The 27,497-nt window shown below is 39.3% G+C and overlaps 1 protein-coding gene across 1 annotated transcript in view; it reads left to right on the plus strand.

The window, feature by feature from the left end:
• arhgef39 (Rho guanine nucleotide exchange factor (GEF) 39) overlaps nucleotides 1-27,497 on the plus strand; it is a 64,405-nt gene that overhangs the window by 15,887 nt on the left and 21,021 nt on the right. The window contains exons 5-6 of the mRNA XM_069156404.1: nucleotides 10,054-10,124; nucleotides 20,274-20,402. Of these exons, the coding sequence (XP_069012505.1) occupies nucleotides 10,054-10,124; nucleotides 20,274-20,402 (200 nt within the window). The remainder of the gene's footprint in view (nucleotides 1-10,053; nucleotides 10,125-20,273; nucleotides 20,403-27,497) is intronic.

Here is a 27,497-nt window from a genome sequence, read left to right on the forward strand (position 1 = left end):
TTCGTGTTTTGATTCACCAGTGAATACAGTTACTGTTCACAAGTTTTAGGTACTTTAGACTTTGGTCTTACAAAACCGTTTTTCTTAGATGGGTATTTTATTTCTGTTTCATTAGTACGATTGTTTTGGTTTCCAAACATTCTTTTAGCAGGTGTTGAAACATTCCAGTAAGATATTTTTATGCTGTTAAAGAAAGTAACAGACAACTTTCCCAATTAAAAAAACAGGTACATTTCTTGTCATGTCGCTCAATACACGAATAAACAGTTGTTAACTTTGTTTTTTTTACTTTCATTTTTGAGAAAACCCCAAACAGAATGTTTGTGGTGTTGCTGTTCCACCATCGTGAGCACTGATGTACTGTAGATGGGTCACAGATTTTCTGTTTCAGCTGTTTTTTTCTGTTTACTTGTTTTCCTTTAATCAGTCACCCGCTGCATTGCACAATGTATAGTCTCTGTGACAGATGTAATTATTATTATTTGATGCAAGTACTCAGGCTGTCCAGAAACTGTCAAAATCTGTTTTGTTAAGCAGCAGTTTTTCTTGGCTGTAATTTCATGCAGTCTCGATCCTGCTTGTTAATTAGTGGAACAAGAGGAGAAATGGGCTGAAACGTGCTTTTCAAAGCAGCAGATATCATGACATCACTTTATCAAGCTGCTAGCTTGTGTCTTAATTAGGCCCTTCTCATCTTCTCATCTCTCCAGATGTACAGTTGAGCACTTCAAATATTACCTCCATCTATCATGCAAGGGAGAAGTTGTCGGTGAAATGAGCTGACCCTCCACCTTAACATCTGAGACACTTTACCATGTATCTCATTTTGTCACTTTTTCCCTCCACAACTAAAGACCACCTTCCCTGTATTTTCTCCCACACTTACAATACTAATGTGGAACTGTGGAATGAGGTTTTGGAGGCCATGAAAAATCAACATAGGTAATTTCCAATGCAGAGATCCATTCCAGTGCCAGTTCTCTCTTTTTGACAAATTCAAAGTCTGTATACCTCAGTGTGTGAACCAGGGCAGTGAATAGATTTTCTCTTATCACAGTTAAAAAGCAATGTACTCCCACAGTTTGGTGGTTTACCGCAAGTGTAAGATGATCACTCAGTGAAAGTTAGAAGCAACTAAATATCGTTCTTTTATTTCTCGGACTGTCTGATACTTATTGAACGGACCGGATGCAGAGAGAGATGTGGCTCATGATTGCAACGCAGTACTGGCAACTTTCTCTGGAAAATATGTTTATCTAAGAAGTCACAAAATTAGTTTCTGGGTGCTTTTTTTAAGAAATAGAAAGTCACTAAAACAGCTAAATCTAGCGATAAAGTTTTCGTCGACACTCTGACCAATCAGACGTTGTGTGACAGCTCTGACACTTTCTCATTAAATGCCATTAGCTAAATTATCTCCTGATCAGTTTTCTAGTGGTTCATCTGAAAATAAATGAATCATTAATTCAATAAAAGGCTTTAAAGGATGTATGTTCGGGGCATGCGTGGAGTGCAGTCAGGTTGCTGGAATGTGTTTACATTTCATAGCACGCATTCCTATAACTTTCTCCAGCAAAAAAAATGCATTGATTGCAGCCATGATCACCTGACTGCATTCATGCGTTTATTGTCATAGCCTTAGTGTGCACCTAAAGGGAATCATGTTTATGTAAGGTACGCTTATACATGTGGTGTCATATCATTACATTAATTAAAACTGCTGACTGGTGTTTATTTAACACGGTTCCTTCATGGGTTGTTTACTCACAAGGCTGAGGGGATTCAAACGGCTGCAACAGAAGTAATGAGGCACTTTTGCCTGCTGGTGTACCAAAGGCAAATAGCTCATTGAAAATTAATTGGATTCTGGAAAGTTGATACGATTGAAGAATGACTGGATTAATCCCGATCCCCATCTTGTGTCATCATCAGCTCGGATGTGCTCATCTGGACAGCAAATGAGAGAAAAATGCGTTGTTGTTGTTTTTTTTTTTTTTTTAGCTTGATGGAGACCAACGTAGAGAAATAGGACACTGATGTATCCTGACAAGTCAAAGTGCGTCTGTGCTACAAATGATTGAACACCAGCGGGTGTTACCAATTGGACCAAAGTCTTTTCTTTCTTTTTTTTTTTTACCATCAGATGAGCAAAATGGAAGAAAAAAAAAAATTCAGAAATGTGGTGTCAGTCTACTAGTTGTAATTTAGAGTTTCTATCTGCTGCAATATTTGCAAGTGGGCAAAATATACTAAGCAAGTGGCATCACACCTGTGGTAAGAGGACTGCAAATCCTCCATCACTGGCAGTTGAGGTTCCGGGAGCCTATAATCATTGAGTAGGCACAAAACAGGGCCTGAAAGATGGGTATGCCACTCCTCACTCAAAAGCTGGGAATAATACGAAGAATCTCGGCAGGAAAATGTGCGCACCTGTACGTAAACTCTGACCCATGCGTACGCACATTTGAGATGATGAGGTGGTGAATTGAAGCCAAATTTTGAAAATTAAATGTGAGAAGCATCGTTGTACATATAAAACGATTCCTCTCACGTTTAATTTCACTTCATATCATGTTATATAGGCCTAGATCCACTCTATCATTAACATTCAAACTGGTGGTGTAACTTGTGCTATTGGGCCATAACTGTAAATATAAAGTGTAAATATGAAGTGTTGATGAACTTTCTTTAACGGCATTTTTATTTTTAGTTGTTAGCATTTAGCAGAAAGTTAAGCCCTTACCGGTTAGCAGCACTGTAAAATTTGAGGATTTATTCTCTGTCCATGGGAAACCTGTGACTTCCAGCTGAAGTTTCAACAAACAGCTTTCTGATTTGTGTGTCGACGCTAACAGGCAACCTAGCTGCCAAAATTGCTGTTAGCAACTAGTAGTTATAACACTTTCTCGGTGTAAATAATAAATTAGATATTGATTCACGAATCAGTGTGGAAAAGAATTGCAATACTTAAGTGAATTGATTTTTGTTCTCCCCCTAGTGACGCTGAGGCTGGCAATAGGGGTAACCTTGGAATAGTATGAGAATGTAATATTGACTAAGTCAGTGTAATGTGTGGTTTTCCTGCTCTTCCTATTCATAGCATCGTGTGAATGCAACGTCAATTCCACAAAAATTATAGTATGTATTTGTGTCGGTGTCACTGAACATGTCCTTGAAATATTTCCTTTACAAGAAAATATTAACCAATAGGGAAAAAAAGTATCATATCTCCCATATTCGCATCCTGACCACTGCTGTATTTGACATACTATTAGTCAGCCTCATTCTCTCCGGCTCATTTCTCTCTCATTCTGCCTTTTTCTCTATTTTCCCATCATCATCATTGATTTGTCTGTCGTTCTCTGGAAATCTCAGAAGACTCGAGTGATATGTCTAATTGTGTGATGATTTCAAGTGGCAAGGGCAAGATCATCATCCATGGCTCGTACCTTACCTTGCTTAGGCTCCGTAGCTGGGAATGGCAGGAAATTGTTGTCACTTATGACAATTCAAGGATAATGGATAGCAAGCAGGGCCTGGAGGGTGGATACTTATGTTGCTGCTCAGGGAGGAATAAAATCATTGGCTTTATTTAGTGGCATTCAGTAGAGCTGGCTGGAGCAGTCATCAGCATCCTCCCCACTGAGCTCACCATTATGACAGTGATGGGGTCTCGAGTTGATTGTGGCAGTGAATAGAAGCCTTCTGTGGCTGCATTGGCCATGTTTGTTTCAATAATAAAGATGCACCTCTCAGAGATGGCAGCAATTGGAGGCCTTGGGCTATATCTACTCTAAGCCACATACCATTTAGAGAATGGCCCAGTGGTCGGCTTATTGTGGAGAGCTAGCATGCTCTATGTAAAGGCTGTACAACTCCAGAAGTCTCAGGGTCATTGTCGTATTTGCTAAGCATTGAGAGGTGTGTAGATGTGTGCTACACAGGCACACGCTTGATTTTGTCTTTCACTTGTCAAGGTAGGATTTCAAATTGACTGCTTTATGTGCGTAGTGCCATCATCTCCAGCAGCTGAACACGGTGAGGTTTTCCAACACAGGGTTCAAGTTTATATTAGTTTGGTGAAAGAATTCTGAAAGATAAGTGGCTCCTCTGCAGGTACAGAGTGGTATTTTGGTTAATAATTTGTGTTATATTGTCTGTCAATTCACCCTTCAGTTCATTGCCAAGTTTGAAGTGTTCCTGGCGATGAGACAAAGTGCCTTAGTTATGGTGTGAGACTGTTTTGTCACGAATCATTTGTTGATTGTATGGACCCTGAACGCAGAGACAACACTTCAAAGCTGAGGAGGAAAGATTCTGAACATTGAATATGAGCTCTTCATAATCAAACTGACCAATAAGAATATAAAAAAAAGGTTGTTATTCTGAATCATTAGTGTTGTGTAAGTCCAAAGTGCATGGTTGAAATATTCTAGGCTTGGGAGGTAGGTAGTCTCTCCACAGCTCCATAACTCGGGAGGAAGCATCATGCCATATGATCAGCATTTGATATGACCAGCGTATACTTTAATTTATTTTGGTTAGAACTACTGTTGGGTCGTTCGACCAAAAACTTTTTCGTCACGATATTTGTTTTATTGTATTTTTCACCTGGTAAAGTGTTGCCATGATGTGATGAGAGCCTACACTGGGTTTTTGCTATGACTCCACAGTGCACAATTTTGTGTCGTCTGCAGTTAATCTGATGGTGAAGTTGGCAGCTGTGGATCAGAGGATACAGCAGGTCATCCTTTAGGTGACTGATACAAAGTATTGGCCGCTAGATGTCTCCACAAAATGTGTAGACGCATACTCGGAACACAGAAGAAAACGCAAGACAACAGACAGTATACATACTGAACTCAAGCAACTCTTTGTAGAAGAAACCTAGGGCTACATGCTCTTGAACAACTACAAAAAAAGACTCAAATCAATTTCTTCATTTAATCCTGGCTGGACTGTGGCCTGTATTTGGTATATATCAAATTTCGTTCTCTGCAATAATAATTTCAGTCATCACCTCCCCGAATGCTCCGTGCTTTAATGGTCTCGAGGCCTTCAACCACGAGGCTGTCAGGATTGCTGTTGTGCACGTTATAGAAATGCTTAGCCATACGGTAATCCAAATTTGCTTTTCTGATTGTATACTTATACTTATACTTATACTTATTATATCTCAGTCCATTTACCATTATAGCATATCAGACTCCCACAACACATTTCCATCATCCTTCTCTATTTCTGTCACACTTATAAGGCATTATCAGATTTTTGGGCAAAAGTGGGTTTGTAAACTCTGCCATGCTGTTTTCCTGTGGCGTTCTCTGTACAATGGCACCAGAGAAAGCAAAGTCTCAAGTACTTTGAACGACAACTTCGGGTTTGAATTGGGGGCTGGAAATAACAGGAATTCATAAAGGTTCACAGGTCAGTCCGAATTATTTACCTGCGAAATACTCTCTTGAAAATGTCTGATTCCAATTTTCAAAATGATTTAAGTTGACTCAGTTGACAGCAGCACAGCTGTTTGACCGAAAAGTGGTTTTTAATGTTTACATTTATTCAGAGTTCCAGTCTTTCTAAATAAATCCCTAGTAACCAGAGAATGATGAGACACTCTTCACAGTCACTTCATATCACATTTCAATTGCTCAAGTTTAGACAGTGGAGTATCTCTAGTCTGTATTTTCTACAGATATGCATTTCTTTCCTTTTAAGCTATTAAAGTTAGGTAATTACCCAGAAGCCTGCCAGCGCCTCTTGTCTCTTAATTACAAATTTGAATCCTTAATACATGTATGGCAAGAAAAATAATTAGATATTTCCTCCATCTCTTTTTCTTCTTTACTGACATGTGCAAATGCCCAAATGACCTGACATATCTGCCAGGAGAGAGTGGGAAAAAAAAAGCCTGTAACGGCAACAGCAGGCGCATCCCTCACCAGCACATGCCTTTTAAAGCTGCATTCTTCATTAGAATATCGGAACTGCTGAATGTGATTCTGATTATGTTTTTGTCTCATTATCTTTGCTTTGCTGCTAATGAGCGGGACAGGGCAGCTAAACGAGAGTTCCATTGACATTATATGAAATGTGCCGTAATAATGCTCATTAGGGTGTTCCCTTTTTGTTACACAGTTGCTTTAATTCGATTTCCATCTCCACTCCTTAATAAGAATGAGGGCATCCATTGCTAATAATGCCTGTAATGTGTTTGTTATTACAAGATGAGACATAAGAGAAAGAAGTGAAATTATTTCTCTATTTAAGTGTCTCTTAATTGAAGAAGGCTGAACTGGAGCTTTTTTGGCTTTTGTTTCCTTTCCAATGAGTTATCCAACTACAGAGGCAATGCTTCCCCCCCTCCTTCTCCTCCTCTCCTCCTCCTTCTTCCCTTCCTCCCACAGATCTACCACTGTACTAACCTGCTGTTCTATAGTTTAGCACATGCAAATTAATAGAAGAGCAGCATACGAAGACTTGACCAGATTAACTCACTTTTTTATAGCGTATGGAGTTACATAATTGTCGGGGGGAAAAAAGTACAAAACATACAACCCTGTTTCCAAATAAACAGCTAGGCTGTTGTGTAGAATGTAAATAAAACCAGAATGCGATGATTTACAAATTATGTAAACTCATTTAATAGAAAATGGACCAAAAACAACTTAAAACTGAGAAATCTTATCGTTTTATGAAAAATATATGCTCATTTTTTAAAATTTGATGCTAGCAACATGTTTCAAAAAGGTTGGGACATGGGCATGTTTACCACTGTGTTGCTTCACCTCTTCTTTTAACGAAGCCAGTTTCTGGAGTTTTTAAAGTGAAATGTTGTCCCATTCTTGCCTGACATATATGATTTCAGCTGCTCAACAGTTCGGGATCTTTGTCATATTTTTAATTTCATGATGCGCCAAATGTTTTCAATGGGTGACAGGTCTGGACTGCGGTCAGGACAGTTTAGTACCCGGACTCTTCTTCTACGGAGCCATGCTGTTGGGAAACATGCAGAATGAGGTTTGGCATGGTTTTGCAGAAAAAAGCAAGGCCTTCCCTGAAAGAGACATTGTCTGGGTGGCAGCATATGTTGCTACAAAACCTGAATATATCGTTAACATTAATTGTGTCTTCCCAGATGTGCAGCCATGCCATGTGCACTAAAGCATCCCTATACCATCACAGATTCTGGCTTTTGAAATGTGTGCTGATCACAAAATGGTTGGCCCCTGTTCTCTTTAGCCTGGAAAATTTGGGGTCCATGTTTTCCAAAAAGACTTACAATTTTGGATTTTTCATACCACAGGACAGGACAGTTTCCCACTTTGCCCCAGTGTATCTTAAATGAACTTGAAACCCAAATAAGGTGGTGTTTCTGGATCATGTTTCTATCTGGTTTCTTCTTTGGAGAGTTTTAACCTGCATTTGTGGATGCAGCGATGAACTGTGTTCACAGACGATGGTTTTTGCAAGTGTTTCAGAGCCCATGCAGAGATTTCCACCAAAATTCTGGTCGTTTCTAATGCAGTGCTGCCTGAGGGCCAGAAGATCACGCCCATCCAATATTGGTGCCATATGGCCGTCTGAAATCACCCCTGGGTGCTTTGAAGCAGATGCACAGAGAAGGGAACTGGTTGGGCCACAGGGTGCGTTTGACTGACAGTGGCTGGCTGAGCTGTCTGTGGGAGGGTAGTCTGGCTTAACCAAACCTATCTGCACCATACTATGCCAGTGCTTGGGCTACAGTGTATGAACAGTGGTATTACCGGTACTAGGAAGACGGAAGAAAATGGCTCCAATCGCAGCAATGCCAACATAAAATCTAACTTTTAAAGCTTCCATATGTTAAATCCAAACACAGCACTAGCTAGTTTGGAAGGCACAAGACATTTTTTTCCATTTTGCGACGAGTTGGACAAAGTGTTACATAATCATCCAACACTCTACCCTATGGAAGAAGCTTTTTTGACAGTTTTACACACAGCTGCTGATGAATTTTCTCGCTTAGAATTCACTCACGTGTAAATGGAGCAAAACGAAAACGTGTTAGTATGGATATTGTGACGTATTGTGAGACATCTTTCGATGCTTGGTACTCCCAAACTAATTCAGTTGGTTCCGTAAAAGTATCAACATTTTTTACCCAGCCCTAATAGATGCCGTCACACCAACTTTATCAGTGTATGAAATCTTTCAGGTTTTACTGCCACTGCTCAAATGTATTTATCCTCAAAGAAGAGCATTGCTGCTAAAGTTCAACACTTTTTATTTAATCTGTTGCAAGCATTTTTAAGGCACTATATCGTGGATGATTTTACACACTCAGACTTTGGAAACGCAAAAAAAAAAAAAGAAATATGCTGGGTGTAAATATAGTGCAGTTACATAACTTAAAGAATCAGCCTAGTGTTATGTTTTCTACACATTACATACCAATACTCTCACATTACACTGTTGTCATTCACCAACACATGTCTCATCCCACTCAGGCCACCAAATGCACCAATAGCAATAATGTGTAGTCTGCTATCAACACTAATGGCCTCTCTCAGTGGCACCACTATGTCTCTAAAACAAGCTCAGACTAGACAAAGGGAGGGCTCCAAAGACCGAGACAGACACAGCGGAAATCAATGTCAACTGTCAATGCACTTCAAGGTCACATCATCCTAGTTAAAAGGATAAAGATTTCTGAGGAAGCTGATGCTCCTCCCAACTGTTACATTAGATGGAGACTAAATTTGTGACAATAAGGTACCTCATTTACCACAAATTGATTGCATCTTTTAAATTTGACATTTTTTGCCTTTTCTTTTTATGTCATCATAATCAGACTGTATATTTAGCTTTCACTCCCACTCATCCATTTGTCATTAGTGAGAGATTAGTGATATCCAGGGAACTTGTCAATTCCTGGACGACTACAACTCATGCTCATTTATAAGGGAAAGGCACAACAGGCATATATACAAATGAATGTTATAGCGCAGTCAAGCTGTGTGACATGCAAATGTGATGTCAGTGACTTTATATATCTGAGCCTGTGTTTGGAGAGGCATCCTCAACTTTTGGTTGAACAATAATGTTCGCGTAATGAACCTCCACTCTTTGTTAAGTGTCAATGTAAGTTACTGGGAAAGCCTAATATTCATAGTTGAGATCTTGTCAAATGATCAAGGTCTGTATTAGCCACACGCAATTTGAGTCACACATCCAGGAATGTCAAAATGATCCTCTTTTAGACCAGGTGTCCTTGAACTTGCACTTTTCCAACACTTATTAAGAAAACAAGTGAAATGGAGTCTGTTTGGTAGAAAATATTTGGTTCATAGGACCAAAAAACAAATATCAATCTTACTGTACCCAACATTTTGGGATGGATGCATTTACTGTTTCACCTGTAGTGAACAAGGTCTCTGGGATACGACTGTGTTAATAGAGTTTGTAGGGAGAATGAGGAGACTGTCCATGACTGATTATCCATCAAAAGAATTCATAAACCTAAATTACTCAATTCTTATTGCAGGGTAAATTTTAATTTGAAAGTGCTATTTTCTGCAATTATCATAAATTATAGATTCAAATGTTGAGGTCTATTTTCTTAGCGGTTTCTTGCAGACCGTGACTCACTCATCATTTTTAAACCCCAGATGGAATAATAGTCAATGTTTCATTTGTTCACTATCTAGTCAGTCAGTCTGAGGAGGAAACGAGTAAAACCAGTGTAGCTGTCTGTCTTTTCATGGTTGCAGCTGTATCTGTCAGTATTTGTCACCATCAACATCACTTCAAAGCAAAACCTGTCCTCTCCATCTTAGTCAGGAGCTTAAATCTGACTGCATACATGTTCTGGTCTTTTTCTTGACTGTATCCAGTCAGTGCTCAGCATTAGCTGTCGCTGTGATAATAGCGGGGCTACATGACTAATGTTGGAGGGGAAGGAATAGCCTGTTTCACTCTTTTACCAAGTGTTTATCGTTGTTTCCTTCTTCAGGTAATATTATTGGACAACGAGCACGCAGTGACCCTGTTTATTTTCTATTTTTCTCACAGGTATAAGCATTTCCTAGACGATTTGGCCGCCAACACAAGTTCAGACAACCCAGAGTTTGAGCAGCTTTCAAGTAAGTGTCTTTTCAAATCATGCTGCTGCCACAGTCATCATTTTGTTGCATTTCAAAGAAAATATCTGGTGGGGCGATGTGTCTGGAGCTGCACATGCACGTGAAGCTGAGGTTGATGTTGTCACATCTTCCTCTAACACTCCGTCACTATTGGTGGGTTTTGTCAGCGGCAGCATCCTAACAACAAGTGATAATTGTGATGATGTGCTTTACATCACCAGACAAAAATACTTTCGGCTTACTCAAAGTGGAACACTTGCTACATGTGAAAAGCACTTTGGAGCACAGGGAGTGAAGCAACGCTGTATCTGAGGCTAGTCCTCCAACAGCAGGAAAAAAACAACAACCTGTGAAGACTTTCATCACACCAGACTCTGTGGAAGTGAAAGACAGCCCTCATTATCTTCATTTGAGGAACAAAGGAAAGTGCTCTCTTTGCCTTTCATTCCTCATTTGTTGTTATTGTCACAGCAGCACTTGCCGAGCAGAGAAATGAAAGCAAGGCAAAGCTCAATATGCGTGTAAGTTCTAGTTTGATGTAGATTTTGACATAATTAATTGGGAGCGGATCAGAGGATATTAAGCAGGAGCTATATTAATAAATAAAATCTTCAACATCAACACAAATCTCGATAATGACTAATTTCAAACGTCAAATAAACAGCAAATCTGACTCAAGTGCGAATGTACACAAGGAATTATTTATGTGTATCAATTAAAATCTCATTGCTGGTGTGCTGCCTTTGCTTACAAATTAAAACAGCCTCTGACTCTAAGATGAAGGTACATATCTGACTGTACCCCACCATCGCTTCTTCCTCTTCTCATTAGAGATCCTTTTTTTAAACTCCACTGCACTTTATTGTGTGTGTGTGTGTGTGTGTGTGTGTGTGTGTGTGTGTGTGTGTGTGTGTGTGTAGGAAAACTTCCTGTAGTCAGCCTGGTTGTATTGTAAAGGGAATTGTTTAAAAAAGAAATTCCAGACAAATCATATTGTATCTGATTAAGCAAACTAGCAGATTGAATCACAAGAGGCATTGTTGTTGTTTTCTCTTGTTGTGCTGCTCTGTCTCGGTTTTCTTTTTTACTTCTTTGTCTCTCTTTTTTTCCCCCAAGCTTCTCTTTTTGCCTCACAGTGCATTCAGGCTGGATTTAATTGTTGTAATTGCAGTGCTTCAGGAGTTTTCATTAGCCTCAGTCTTCGCCGTGGTAACCATTACCAAGTCTGACCTGACTGGAAGCAACTTTCCAACTCAGTCAGAGATTTAACAGAAGAAGTTAACAGTCCCCGTCCCATGGTCAAATGCTATCTAAATAGGGAGTAAATGGAATAAAGAGCTGTAAGAAATGGACGATGTCTTTGGAATGTCTAATAGGCTAGATGTATTATTAATGCCTCGGCCAGAACTCAGCTCAAGAATACTGTAATTAGGAGTTGTTGTTTTTCTAAAGCAGGCAATGGAAAATATTCCAAACACGTACAACAAAGGGAGAAAGTCTACACGGATGCCTTGCTTGGTTTACATTGTAATTGTTGTGAAGTTAAGCGAGCCAATTAGGCCATGATTATTTTAGTGAAGACAAGTCGCCCTGAGGATCGAGTTCATCCGCTGAGTTTCACTGCTCAGAACAAAAGCAGGAAAGTTGAGCTTGAAATTAGAATCCATCTGTTTGTTGTTATTTTGGACACGTTAATGATGTAGTTTTAAATGTTTACAGCAATTATTATGGCTGGCACACAATAATTGGATGCTTCTGTCTATTTTGATGATTTGCCTATTTGTTCTGGGGCAAAGACTTTAAAGCTTTGTACAACGTAAAAAAGGTAGTTTGTGGAAAAATGATTTACTTGCGAACAGATGTGTGATTAGTTGACAGAAAACTCATCAGTGATGGATTTACGTTGTTCAGTACAGTTTTGATGTTCTGTGAATAAAGGTTTTTGTGGAAAAATGCTTACAGTGAGCAAGCTAAGGTACAGAGAAAGCCTCCAAACTAAATAACAAAAATGACCCATAATTCCTAATGTAAACCTTTTTCAACACCCCTTATTAGTTCCTTTCAAAACTGTTCAAAATAATCACCACTGCTAAATATTGGTACACTGCTGTAAGCAGACAAAAAACTAAACTCAAATCAGTACACAGTTTTTCCAGGGTACTTGGTAGGTAGATTGTTTTTGGAGAACTTGCCATAGTTGCTTTGTTAATTTAGGCTGTCAGTGTCTTCTGTCTCATCATGTAATCCCAGACTGACTGCACAATATTAAGATCAGGGCTCTGAGGGTTCCACATCTTCTGCTGCAGGTCCTCTTCTTCTTCTTGTTTAGGCTCAGTGGGTTTCGGAGGATATCGTGTGTTGCGTGATGGCTGACAGTCTAAATATCTACAGTGCAAAACTGTAAATGTACAAGGGTTGTGTATTGGCAAGAATCTTTTGATATGAAATGTTTTATGATAGAGGGGTTACAATTTGATGCATTCTAATATGTTGCAATACTCAGCAAGGCGATATATGGCAATTTTTGTAATCAAATTTTAGAAAAACTGGCAAAGTATAAAAAACATCATATGTATACAATCTGAGGGGAAAAAGTGTTTTGTTTTTTTAATGCAATCCGGACAGTGGGGTTTTCATTTATCATCGGCCATGTAATAAATGCAAAAGTCAAAGTACTAGTATATCTTGCATGTCAACTGTTATTTCAAAATTGTTTAAATCTCTATAGTATCAGAAGAGATCATTCTCTACTTTATTGATATTTTCTCATATCCCTATATTGTTTATAATGAGGACTTTGAAAAACAATTTGGCCACCAAATTTGATTCTGGTAATCTACATAGTTGTAAACAATGCTTTGAATGAGGATGTTGCTGCAAAGAAGCTACACATTCCAACATGTGGATGCTTCATACACATCTTCAAACCCGATGGCCCAGAAGATTTATTTAATCAACCACAGTTTCAAGGTTGTCACCCAAGTTTGTCACCAAGTCACAATCTGACCAAATGGGAAATGGGAAGAATCTATCTTGGACCTGGAGCAAAGCACTGCCAAGCACAATACTAGCGTCTTTGCTGTTTTCAGACCGACACAGCTCGTCCAGTGCCCACGTTGTTTAAATAATAAATGTACTTGCACCCATCTGGGCACCTTAAAATGAAGTGTGGGCAGGTGCATCGTTGCCGTTTTGCAATCCTGAAGCAGCGGAAAGATATTGACCAACAAAAACTTGGTGCCTACATAGACTGGTGCACAACGCACATACTCTCTTTGCATATGAACATGCGAAACATGACAAATAAAGAGAAGAGTGACAGCACTAAACATGAGCTAGTATTTGTGTTATGCTATCAATTCAACCAGCTGCACTTAGCTGGGATGGTTTGATAAACTGGGGGACATTTCACTAAATGAACTGCGTTTGTTGGGGCCTGCTGTTGTCCGCATACAATTACAGACTGACAGCTCATCGCACTTCCAGGAGTGCAATGCATTATGGACTACAAGAGGCCCCCGTGGTAGAGACCAGGATCCCTCTAATTAAAATGGACATGGTTAGGCACCCCTACACACACATTCATACTCAACACACAGCCCCAGCCTGATCCACTCAGCAGACTGTCAGGCCCACTCGGGACTGTTTGGATGTTTCAATTTGCCTAGTTCGGTTCAGTTTTCTGCAGCAGCTCACTGATGAAATCAAGCAAAATCAGGCCTCCAAAAATATGGATTCCAGCCACCTCGCTTGCGTATGTCAGTGCACTGATGCAGCATTTGGTAGGGTGCAAGTGATTTTATTGTATTACCACAAGTATAGCATTTTAATGTATTTAGTCTCGATTTTCAAATCTTAAAATTTTGATTAAAGCCCTTGACTTAGTTGAAAAGTCAGTAGTAAGGAAATGACCGGTAGAGAGACGAGGGAATGGGATGCATCAAAGGTCTCTGTCTATACATGAACTGGGGTTGGTACAGTCGCTGCTGGGTGTCTGGAGGTCGAGGCCACCAGGATGCCCCAAAGCTGGTTGACTTACTAAGCTGGTCTCTCCGTTCCACCAAAATTAGAGGTCGACCAATATATTGATCAAAATGAAATCAGTATCTCGATTACACATAAAATAGAGAGCATTGCAAAGTTGTTTTCTTTAGCTGCATATTATCCTGCTGAATTTATCTCTTTGTCACATTTTTAGTAAGAAAAGGTGAATATTGTCTAGTAACTTGTAACTTTAAAGATCTCTTTAAACTAAAAGAAGAGAAACCATGCTCTCATCTGTAAGACTTTTGAGACATTTAAAAAAACGAATCAAATTTGGACATTGACGAAGGTGATATATTTAATTCATTAGAATTTATTTTGTTTCTCAATGTGAAAAATGCCTGAACCACAAAATCATATGAGCAGTGTTTCCCCTTTTCAGCAACCCGCTGGGTTTGTATTAATTGTATGTACATCAGTGGAGGAATTTTGATACTGAAAGAGCTCCTACATGCCCAATATTGCTTGTTTAAAATGCCACAATAATCGAGTTATTTTTCTGGGGGTACCAACAAATCTGCTAAGGCCCTGTTAGCATCTCTCTGTAGAGAAAGCAATTTATATGTATTTTTTTTTTTAACACTTTCTTTGTTTTACTCTATGACATACCAAGGAGTGCAAGTGTACGTGAGAAATATTTTTTTAATTTCATCCCTTTTCAGGTGGAAGGAAATGTTTTTTTTTCAATGACCTGTTCCAGGGTTTCAAAAACAACTGTACCTCTTTGTCTCGACCACATGGCCAACCATTCTGGCGTGGTTGCTTGGAGCATACACATTAGTTTGATTGGCAGACGAGAGGTGGTGTGAATTTAAAACCAATCCAAGCAATGGTTAAAATTTGAGCACATACTGCAATATGAATGGGGCCAGAGGCCTGTACTGTGAACCAGGATTTGTGGTAAGCGCAGTAACTTCTGGCTTAACTGGGTTTTTTTAGTACAACAAACTGAAGCTGGTTCACTTCTTACCGGGATACATCGCCACGATAACTTGTTCTGCAAACCTAACCTGCTCAGGAGCAGGTTTAGCTTAAGATAACAGATCAAAACATATTAACCGCCTACGAACCAATCAATTCTCTTGGTAAAAAAAATGGCACCATCGATTATAGAACACTGACAAACTTCTTCTGACCATTTTTAATGAGATATAGATTTTATTTCGTTGTGTTTTTGTTCACAGATTTCATCCTACAACAGAGACCAATTGAAGCACTACCTACCGCTTTGAATTATATTTTTATATTTATTTCTTATTTGCCCCCCAGTATGTTTGACATCATCAGGGGTGCAGCTGAAAGGATAAGACAACAACTGTCATACATGCCATAAATACACATCATATTAAACTCTATAATCTGCTGTTCCACATCTGTGAACTGATCATACCTACAGGACATTACATTAACACAATAATTAGCAGGCTATTTGTACTACAGTAGTACTACACTGCACATTACACATATTATTTAAATAGTATACATTTACACTAAAGTAGGCTACATTTTGCTACTTTATTGTGAAATGTTATTTGTATACCACTTGTCTTTTGCATTAGTTGTATTTTTTTCTCATTACTTGATTCTTCTCCTATACTTTAGATTTCCATTGTTTTGCACCACAACACCAAGACAAATTTATTGCATACTTGGCAGTAAATCAGATTCTGATACATCTAAGCAACACATTCATTTAATGGAATGTACTTCTGCCCAAATGAAGGGCCAGTGATATTAGAAGTGTTTTAACTGGCACATTTACGCAGTCAATGATTTTTAACAACTCCACTTTTATGTGAACGCGCTCGTGGCTGGATTGGGAAAATCTGGGTCGACTTTGCTCGTTGATCAGCAGCTTTGTGTGACCGCTTGGCGTGATGTTGTTTGTTAGGTTTAGTTAAACCAGATAATGGAAACCTGGATATGTTGAACTTGCTTCATAGTACAGGCCTCAGACGTGGACAGAAGCAATTCCAGCACAGAGGACAGATGCAAAGCAACACAATGAATGTTACATTCTTCATATAATTATGTGAAAAATAGCTTAAGTCTTTTACCAAAATTAATAAATGATCAATTTGGATGTAACCCCCTTTTTAATTACCAACATTTTGAATAGTAACTGTAATTGAATTACTATTGGTTTTCTTGGTAACTGCAACTGGTTACAATTAAATTGCTGGTAAATTATATATTTTTAAAAAAAATTGTTAGAAAGGCTCACTGCAATTCTCACAGCAGAGCTTCTACTCATTGTCTTTTTTGCTGAGAAATTACAGAAATTCTGGAAAATTGCAAGCACCTGCAAATATTACGAAGATTGTTTGAATTTGCATTCTTTATTGCAATCACAAGATTTCCTCATCTAAATTTATGTTTCCTGAATTAACTGTAACAAGATACAGAAGATAAACTAAAGTAGCACAGATATGAAATGACCACTGGCATTTGTGCAACATCTGTGTCACCATTATGAGTCGATGCAAACTTTTGAGGGGACATAAATCTGCTTACATATTCACATTGTGGGGACCAGCCGCTGTTTTGGGGACACAAAGCGAGTCTCCGTGTTGCTATGAATCATTACATTTTACTATGAAGACCTGGTTTAAGGAGGGGCGGTAAGATTAGGATCACGCAAATGGTCGATATGTTTGGGGTTGGAATAGGTCTCCAGGAAATGAATGTAAGTCAGTGTAAGGTCCTCTGAGCTGGTGGAAACATGACTGGGTGGACATGCCACAGTGGAGTGATGGGTAAATGACAAACATGCTTCCCCTGAGTGAGACTGTGGCCACAGGTGGAGAGGGAACAGAGAGGCGAGTGAATTCCCCGGTGATCTCCTTTTCATTTCCATTCCACACTAAACTTCAAAGAACACGACGCCACACAGTGACTCTGCTTTGACTAATGCATTCAGGCAGCGCTGAGCCTTGTGATGTGTATATACACTATATGCACATGTGTATGTACACGTCTGTTTGTTGTCATGTTAAACTCGTGAGCACCAGGGGCCTCATTTATAAAACAGCACATAGGTTCCAAACGAAACGTGTACATGTACACAAAACCTGAATATGGTATATACCAAAAACTTATCAGACTTATAAAACTGCCCATGTTGATGCATCGAGATGAGCCTGCTGAGCTGTGCTTCTTTATGGTGAATCGTGGCAACAACGAAGAGCAAGACCAGGAAAAGGAATGTTTGACACAGAAATAGAAGTGCTTGGATCAGGTGGTTAGAAAAATAACATTTAGTTTTGTGGCCTCAGCAGTAGGGGCACAAACAAAACTAAATGCAGCGAGTGGCAACATGTTGCTGCTGCAGTGAATGTTCATTGAACAGGACAGTACCTGTCTGTTCCTGGTGGGGTCCACCCGGGCTGTCACCAACGAACACCCGAGTGTGTGGCGGCGACGGTGGTGTCTCCAGTGCGCTGCACTCTGTGTGTTTGACACAGTGTTGCAGAGCTTTTACACACAAAAACAATATGAAAACTCGTGCTGGGTGATAAATATGCATATTGCTGCATCATTATACCACCAGTAGGTCTCTTATGTCTTCTGATCAGGGCTTACTGGCTGTCCTGCACACCCATTTGAAAACTAAAGGGGATTGCTTTGGAAACGTGTTCTCCAACTCTTCCCCTCAACGTACGTTTGGCAGTGTCAGCTGACGCCTTCAAAAGACGTCTTAAGACATATCTTTCCAGATTGGGCGTCGTCTCACCTCTTGATATCTACGGTCTGCTGTTGTGCTGCTGTGATCGTAGGCTGCTTTTAATATTGTTGTATTCTGCTGTTATTTCTGTTGTGAAGCACGTTGTGACTTCGTCTGTGAAAGGTACTATATTAAATAAACGTACTTACTTTTACCTACTTACTGTTATTACAAGTTATTAAAAACTATTGACACTCTTTTCGGCAATTCTTTAATGCTATTTCACGTTGTCTTGGAATTCTACAACTGGTTATGATTGTTTAATCTGTTACAAATGTTTAAGGTGAAAAGGACTAAGTATATTTGCGCCTGATGTTGGGAAAAGGCTGTGCTTCTGTGCACTCCACAGCTGACCACAAAATGTGATTAAATTTGACTTGGCTTCCATCTTTTACAATTGATAGATGCTTATGGAATAGTTATGGCTCACTAGCACAAGCACAAATTACCCTGCTGGTTTGAAGGTTTATGATAAAGTGCATTGATATGACACGTGATGTGAAGTGACATGTGTGAGTGGCATCACTATACGAATAATGATGACTCTCGCATTTAATTTCTATAATCTGTCTTCAATTCACCACCTCGCCAATGAGTCAGACGTTGTCCGCAGTTCTCTAAACTTTGCGTTATTCCTGTTTCATATTAGTTGTTCATGATCTGCTGTAGTGATAATTACTGTGGGCCTTTTTTGTGGAGGTTTTGTTTGCATGTCCCCATTGTTCTAAACAGTGGGTGATGTGTGGAACAGTAATTAAGCAGTATAAAAAAAAAAATACAATGTGAGTTGATTTACCAGATTCCGAGTCTTATAAACAATCAAATTTAAGTTTGTTATCTTTGGTATCAGATGATGAATGTGTGTTTCCCATTATAGTTTACGATCAAGTACAACACAGAAATTGTTTCAAACACTCTATTTCCACATTAATAATCCCAGATTTTAAACTTGTTTTTTATGACACACTTACCAAAAAATTATACATTTTGTTTCGCTTGAATTTAAGGAGAAATTACAACGGTGCTTGAAAGTTTGGGAACCCTTTATGATTTTCTATATTTCTGCATAAATATGACCGAAAGCATCATCAGATTTTCACACAAGTTATAAATAAAAATGGAGAGAACCCATTTAAAAAAAAAAAAAATTGATACAAATATTATACCTGGTCATTCATTTATTGAGGAACATCATCTAATATTACATATCTGTGAATGCAAAAGTATGTGAACCTCTACGAGTTGCATTTAATTTGAAAGTGAAATTAAAGTCGTGATTTCAGTCAATGGGATTATATTCAGGTATGTGTGGTCACCCTATTTTATTTAAAGAAGAGGGATCTATTAAAGCCTGAGCTTCACAACACATGTTCGTGAAAGTTCTCATGGACAGAGGCGATTTCTAAAGATGTCAGAAAAAGAGTTATTGATGTCCATCAAGCTTGAAAAGGTCACAAAACCATCTCATAAATTTGAACAAAGATTACTCTGAAGGCAAGGCGTGTGATAGTCCGTGAGGTCACATATGAACCCAGGGGGAGTTCTGAGCAACTAAAGGCCACTCATACATTGGCCAGTCTTAATGTTCCCCCTGCCCCCCACTCCCACCAAGATCAAATTAAATTAAAAAGAATGCCATTTGCAAATAACATACGTTATACCAAGTGAAAACTTTATAGAGACCATTTAAAACAATTTTTGACTAAGAATCTGTGTTGAATAATTAATGTCTAAGGACTTCATCATTAAGCCAAAGGTAATTTGAGAGATGATGACTCGGTCATGGTTTTAATGGCGCCAACCTGATGGCAAAAGTTCAGCCGTCTCCAGTCTTCAATTTGGACAAAAAAACAGAACCATGTCTGAGGATGTTCAACTGCTCAGAGGATCGTGAAGGATCAAAAGTACAAAAAGATGAGTATTTCTGAGACGTAGGTGTGATTGCACTGATCTATGTTAAACAAATGACCTAAAAAATCCTCAACATAAATATATAGGGCCAACAACTTTTACATATTGTTCATTGTGATTGATGGGTTTTTGTAGAGAAGTCTATTATATGGACCTCCCTCCATTCCCAGAATAGAAATTTATTGCGATCAGATTCCACTTTAAACGTTCTGGCACTGCACCCGTTCTTATCTATCAGCCGTATCATACCATATGATACTTATTAATGCTATTGATATTTATTCATACAAGATGGCTATTTCTATGGCTGAAATTGCTGCTATGGCTCTAAAGATGAATTTATATCTATATCTATATATATCTATAGATATAGATATATATCTATAGATATATATATCTGTATATCTATATATATATAGTTAAAAGAGTTACAAAGTGACATTTTATTATTGTGTGTGTGATTTCTGTAGGGGCGGTGGCTGCAGTGTGCGAGGTGTCCCAGCGTATCCAGGACAATACCCGGTGCCATGAGAACCACCTGCAGCTTTGCCGGGTGCAGAAACTGCTGAAAGGGCGAAAGACGAAGGTGCTGGCTGCAGGTTAGAACTTCCAATCACATATTCCTTTCATCTTCTTCAAGAACCATCTCCTCTCTGCCTCTCTCTGCATCTATAGCTGTGTATCCTTTGGGACACGCTGAGGGGGAGGGGAACGCAAGACAAGCACAGATAAACTGAAGTGAAATTAGGTTAGTATGGAGACATTCTGAAGGCACTTGCTTATATTGCTTTAAATTGATGGAATTTATTGAACTTTCTCCAGGAAACTAAAGTATTTTGCACATCACACTGAATTTACTATATTAGTAGAGCCAACGGTTAGTGAGTGAATGTGCTTTCCCTTGATCTGCCTTTTGTCTCGTTCATTTATTTCCCCTCTGCCATTGCGGTCCCCTCTCTACTTGTGGAGCAGTGGCCCTTTTCTTCCTGCCACTCCCCCTCCCGGTGTTTGTCTCCAGAGAATCTGGCCTTGTCGTTGCTCTCCTTGCCCTGCCAATCTCCCCCAGGACCAATTAGAGTTGAGCCTCATCTTGCGGACCAGCAGATAAAAAGGAAGCCAAAGTGTGTGTGTGTGTGTGTGTGTGTGTGTGTGTGTGTGTGTGTGTGTGTGTGTGTGTGTGTGTGTTTGCTTGCTTGCTTGCTTGCTTGCTTGGATATGCAGGCTTGTTTTATGTATGTGTGTGTGTGTGTGTGTGTGTGTGTGTGTGTGTGTGTGTGTGTGTGTGTGTGTGTGTGTGTGTGTGTGTGTGTGTGTGTGTGTTTGTTTGCTTGCTTGCTTGGATATGCAGGCTTGTTTTATGTGTGTGTATGTGCGTGTGTTGGTATAGGCTGGGAGAGCGCTGAATCGCTGCTCATCTCTCTAATGCTGATGCGGGAAGTTTCAAAAGCTTCCTCTCATCCAAGTTCTCAGGCCCTCGCAACTCCAGCAGCTTCCTTTCCAGCCAATAAAGCTGCGGTCCCACCAGGCAGACTTCATAGCTGCAGCTGCACCACCCCGCCCCGCAACCCCATGCCGACCCATTCTCCTTCTTCCCCACCAACACCACCTCTTGTGTGGGTAAAAGAAAAGCTCTGCCTTTTACAGATGAGAAGCATTGTAGCCCCTCAAACATATTAAGTAGCTCTGTAGGAGATGAGGGGGGCGATTGTGAGACACAAAGCCTGAATCAATGGGACATCGATACAGCAGACAGTCAACCTGTTTCCCTGGGAGGCCGCAGATTTATGTCTGCTTGCCTGTTCCTCCAATTTAAAACAAAGATGCCTCAGATTTTCTATCATATTTCACATTGATCTTTTCCAGTTTATCTCCCTTTTTGTTCCTGACTGCTGCACATAATTGTGTTATGTATTTTTTTGTCATTTTTATGTATTCTTTTTTTCCCATGCGTCTTTAGCTCAATCACTCTACCTCACGGAATCAGCTCAGAAAACACTTAAAGAAAAAGAAAATTGATGAATAATTTTCTTTATTTCCGTTTGAAAAGTTCCTACAATATCGAAATGCAAATCCACTGAATATATCTTTTCTCATTTTTATGCTTAAACAAAACAGAAAATTTACTGATAGCAAGTTTGACAAACAAATCAACATCTAATGCTTTCATCAAGAAAAAAAAACATTTTAATGGTTCCAGCTTCTTCAATGTGAGAATTTCCTTATTTCCTCTATTTTCACACTGTGTGTCAAACTAAATAACCATTTTGGAGTCTTTGGAAATTGTAATAGGTGTTTTTACAATTACAACTGTTAATTAAATATCCGGTTCTGTAACGCAATGATTCTCAACTCTCTGTTTGCGACCCTCATGTTGGTGGGTCACCAGATGATTGTGGATAAAACAAAATCTAGTTCATGGCTGGACCTTGTATGAAATGTTAAAGGACTTTTATTTTGAACCAAGTACTTTTAGTTTGAAACAATCAGAGTGCATGTGTGAACTTGTGCCACAGTATTGTACTTAAGTTGTAGCCAGTTTTACTAGTTACCACATCGAATGACTATAAAAACAAATGGCTTCTAATAAACTATATTCCAGCTCAAGACTCTAGCAGACAGGAGGTATTTTACAGTGAGTCACCTGAAAGTCCAACAACATCACTATTAGCGGATTAGTGGAAGGTTCCAGCGGTTCCAGCAGAGACCCAAGCTACCAATTAATGCCAGAAATAACACCCTTTTAGTTGCCAAGCAAATAATAAACAAAAGGCAAACCCGAAGCATATATCAATGATATCTGAAGTAATGATATCTGTTATTGATCAGTAGTGTTGAAAATAAGTTAAAATTTAAATGGTTATGATTAATTTCATTTTTCAACACTACTGATCAATAGCGTAGACTGCAAATAAAAGTGTTCGTAGCTTCCGGCTCTGAAAAATGAGGCTGATGCGGAAGTGATTTCAGCTGCGATACCACCGAGTGCCACTAGAGGTCGGCTCCAAAAAGCCTCTGGCTCCAAAGACTCCTATTCAACTAGTCTCCTAAAATTCTCCATCAATAAAATGTCTCCAGTACATGGGTTGTTAGCTGAAGTCGCTCCTGCTTATTAGTTTTCTGGCGGTCCATCTGAAAAAAGCCTCTGGTTCCATAGACTCCCATTTAAGTTCTTTCATGAAATACAATTTCAAATTTGTTTTCCCACATTTCAATGTGTCATTTGTAAGATTCAGTCTTTCTGATTCATTTGCTGGTGGTACATCTGAAAATAATTCCATAGGCCTCACGCACATTGCAAAATAACACACATCATAATGGACACTTATACACAATAGAAAATACAACACCCTAATTGATATAGAATTGGGTATATTTCTTTTGTCTTTGCCAAAGAGGTTAGCTCATTCGATAGGAGAGTTATGTTCACTGAGCAGGTATATGAGTGCGTTGTAGGTTCTCCTTTGTTTGATACCAAAGCCAATCAGCTGCATACACTATGAAAAGTGCAAATTGCCGTGGTTATATTTTGTTGTGAATATTGTTGAACCATGTGAGAGTTTGGCAGCGGCACTAATAATTCATGTTTCTTTGTTAAAAAATTATTAACAAGATGTGTGTTGCCACAAGCATATTAAACGATCCTTCTTCCTGATTGCCTGACTGCAAAAGCAATGTAACGATGTCAGGCAACAATTTAACACAGGAGGGTTGCAGGTGTGTCTTAGAAGGTTACTTGAAATAGGTACAAAAAAGACTGTTAATAATAGATAATAGAGGAATAAAAACCATGTGATTTATGTATGTAGCCAGTTCGATGGAGAGGTTCAGGTCATATACATATAGTGAGTTTCTTGGACTGTATTTTGACAGAAACATCCATCTTTGTTGGATTTTGTACACATTCTGTGTTGGATCTTTGGTTGTGTATTGGTAGGGATATTAATGACTGTTGAGTTGTTTTTTTCTGGTTGGTATAGATTGATTTGTAAACCTCTACAATCAACAAATTGATTAAGTTTAGTGGAGTCAAATGCTTCCAGGTCATTTAAAAACAAAGAGAATGAGGCCTGTGTACTCTCCACACTCACCAGAACCAAACCTGACTTTACCATCACTCTGACACACCAGCTGCCCTCGGCCTCTGTTATTCCTCCGGCCTCGGACACAACAGGAGGAATAGCACCCTTTGTAGATCAACCTTTATTTCCTGTCCCACCGTCCCCAGCTCCCCCATCTGGTCCAGCCCATAACACTTTGTAGTAGAGCAGAGGTGCTCTTTGACAAGGAAAGTTCAAAGGCCTGGACATGTAGAGGAGTGCTTGGCACTTCCTGCTCTTTGAACCTGCTGCTGCCTCAAAGCTCTGCAGATGGTCAGATGTAAGCAGGGGGTCTGAGAACCTGGTCCACAAAGAGACTCTTCCTCACTCCTCCAGTCTCTCTGACCATCAGCTTTGTCAACCAGGGGTCTGGTTGGGGCTACCTCATGAAGATCTAAAACTACACTTAAGTTGTTGAGGGAGTTCTGAATTTAGTTTCAATTAAATTAGTTTATTAAATTAATTGATTTTATTTTCTTCTTTTTTTTTAAGTTCGTACATTAATTCTTTCTTTGTCTCATTCATTTTTTATTTATTGTTTCAAAGGATGGTAGCCGTCAGACAGTAAGACATTTTATTATTTAAAGTGTTATTTCACCAAAGTGAAAATGCCAGGACCTCACCACCTAAACTGAAAGCACAGGACAGGACATGGAGTTGGAGATCTTAATCACACACTTCCTGGTCGTATGTATAGTTTGAATAGTCGGCAGAAAGAGATCCCAGCATGTCTGAATAATCAGCACACTTGATGTTTACTGAAATGGATCAGTTTCGGCACACTGGGCACAGGCAGCATTTTAATGCTTCTGCAAATGTGTAACACATTACTGCCCATGCATTGATTAAAACTGTCGTTGTCACAGAACGGTGCTACATTATGCATTTTCCTGGTCAAGCTAAAAAGACTTTGTAATAGAGCAGGTTAACAAAATGACCAGATTGGATTGTGCTATGACCAGTTGTACTTTTGTCAACTTCTTTTCATAGAAATCACTTTTTGTAAGTGTTTGGTGGATGGTTCTAAATACTAGAATATCCATGTGGCTCAGCTGTTGTTGCTATGAAAAAGAAGCCAATCAGAGGTGCAAATCGGAGTAGTCATTATTTCAGAATGCTTTAATGAAAGAAAATAAAAAACACATTACCACAGTTATTGGATTAATAGGAAATTCACCCAGATACCAAAAGAGTGTTGACTCTGGGATCGTAAAACAAGTTGTTTCAATTTAATGCTGGTTGGTATACTTGTTATTTCCAGGTGATTTCCATTTTGCTGCAATGATCACCATTGATTGCTGTGTAGAATGTATTGGGAAGGGAACCCATATTAACTACGTACTAATGGTCAGAACATTATAACACACCAATTAACACTAACGGGGCAAGACACTTTGGAACACAACAAACACATGAACAATTTGTGACATTAATAATCGTATATTCACTGGGAGAGGCTCCATCACGACAGTACAGTAACAGAAACGAGAGGTGGGGAATGAAGAAAGAGACACCAGAGTTGCATCACAATAAACTTGTGCCTGAGAGAGGTGCTGTGTTTGTAAGTTTTTAGGTTTTAAAGTTTGTCGAGCCACTGTTGTCGTCAGTGGTGGTAACAGCAGTAACATACTCTACTACTTCGATAGAGAACATGTTCAAAAACCAAGAATGTATGCACTTACTTTGAGGCTGTTAACCAGCAGCACCAGTGAAGCAGTAAAGCCAAATGGTCAGACACTGCTTGAAGAGACATTTTCTCAAGGCACAACATATGATAGGAAAAGCAACCGATGAAGTGACATTACATACGCAAGAACAATTCACCTATGAAATAGCACGGTCCTGCTCCAGGCAGTCCAGAAAGGCAGCTTCAGAGTAATGTTTATTTTTGATTTTTGATTTTATACACTTTATTAATCCCCAAGGGGAAATTTCTTCACTACAGCAGGGGGGCTCTCAGGGGGGAGATGCTGCAGCAGGCTGCCACTAGCGCGGCGCCAGGTAACCTGACCTCAGGTGCATGTTTTTGGATGATGGGAGGAAGCTGGAGAACCCGGAGAGAACTCACGCAAGCACAGGGAGAACATGCAAACTCCGCACAGAAAGGCCCAGGACCGGATTCGAACCCGGAACCTTTTTTTTTTTTTGCTGCGAGGTGACAGTGCTAACCACTGCACCACCGTGCCGCCCAAACGGTAACGGTAGGTCTTGTGTAGTTAGTGGAAAGTTGTTGTGCTCTAGTTTCTTGCCCTCAGGTATAGTTCACATGAAGACAAGAGTTGTTACCCCCATAAGGGGGGTAACAACTCTTGACAGAGGCGCCCACTCAAGGGTATACTGCCTCTTGGGGCATAACCCAAGAGGCAGTATACCCTTGAGTGGGCGCCTCTGTCAAGTGTATACAAAGGCAAGGCACATATGGTCGTGCTAAGAGAAAGGCTGGACAGATTGTTTCTATGTCTTTGTATTTTGCAGAATACCAGGTCAAAGAAAGAATAATAGTAATTCACACCAAGACTTTATTCAAGTGTGCAATGTATACATGGTGACATTGAAATAGTATATGCTGTTTAGTCCTGACAGTATAATAAGCCACTGTAAACCTATATAAAGAGCCAGTCCTGTAAAAAAAAAAAGAAAAAAAAAAGAAGAGACACTGACATACTGTGAAACTGGCAGAATCTTAAAAAATACAGTGATACAAATTTTTGATCATACCACCCAGCACCATCTCAACTCCAACTTCCACCTGCCATTAGCGGATCATACCACAGAGTTTTAGGCGTGGTGATTGAATGTCTCTTGAAGAGAAGCAACTTGGGAATGGTAATTAACATCTCCCCTAAAGTTTTTCTGTCCACATGCCTGTACTATGACTTTTTATCAAAGAGCCACATTTTCTGATGCAGTTTCATCTTTTGCACTGATGATTAATCTGTGGCAGTTTCATGCCCATTCATGATGTGTAAGTGCTCCATCTGTGAGTTGCGTAATGTCGTCAATGGGAAAAATTAATGGGCCTCCTTTTTTTTCTGGTACCAGGGGCCCAACGAAGCTCCTGTCCCACCTCTACAAGTTCAACTTTGAGGGCTGCAACCAACGTTTATTTTCATCATCAATTTATTTCTTCATTTTCAGCAATTCAAAAATTGTAAGTGGTTAATTATTTGATCTTCTAAAAAACATTGCCAATACAATTTCCCATCATTTAACTATTGACCCTCTTTAATAGCTTTTATTGTCCAATCAACTGCCAAAACTGAAAGATATTCAGATAAATGTCACATAAGATTAAAAAACAACAGATGAACCAGTTAGCCAATAAATTGATCAGTCGATTTGGAATACAAGTTTGCAACTACTTTGACAATGGATTATTTTAGTTTATTTCAGTTTTCAATAAAAGATGCCAAACATGTGGTGGTTGAGAAGTGTAGAATAAATGCATTTCTTTGTTATATATTCTTTATTTTTACACGTGACCATTTAAAACCCTGCAAAACACTCTGTAGTGTAGTCCTGTGTATACTTTTGTCCTATTGTGTGCCTGTACTTGTCTCTGCCATGATGAGGAAGGAAAACTTAGTGAATGGAGAA

The sequence above is a fragment of the Embiotoca jacksoni genome, unplaced genomic scaffold (assembly GCF_022577435.1).
Source record: "Embiotoca jacksoni isolate LCO1_2020_lvr unplaced genomic scaffold, fEmbJac1.0.p SCAF_21, whole genome shotgun sequence".
Lineage (NCBI taxonomy): Eukaryota > Metazoa > Chordata > Actinopteri > Embiotocidae > Embiotoca > Embiotoca jacksoni.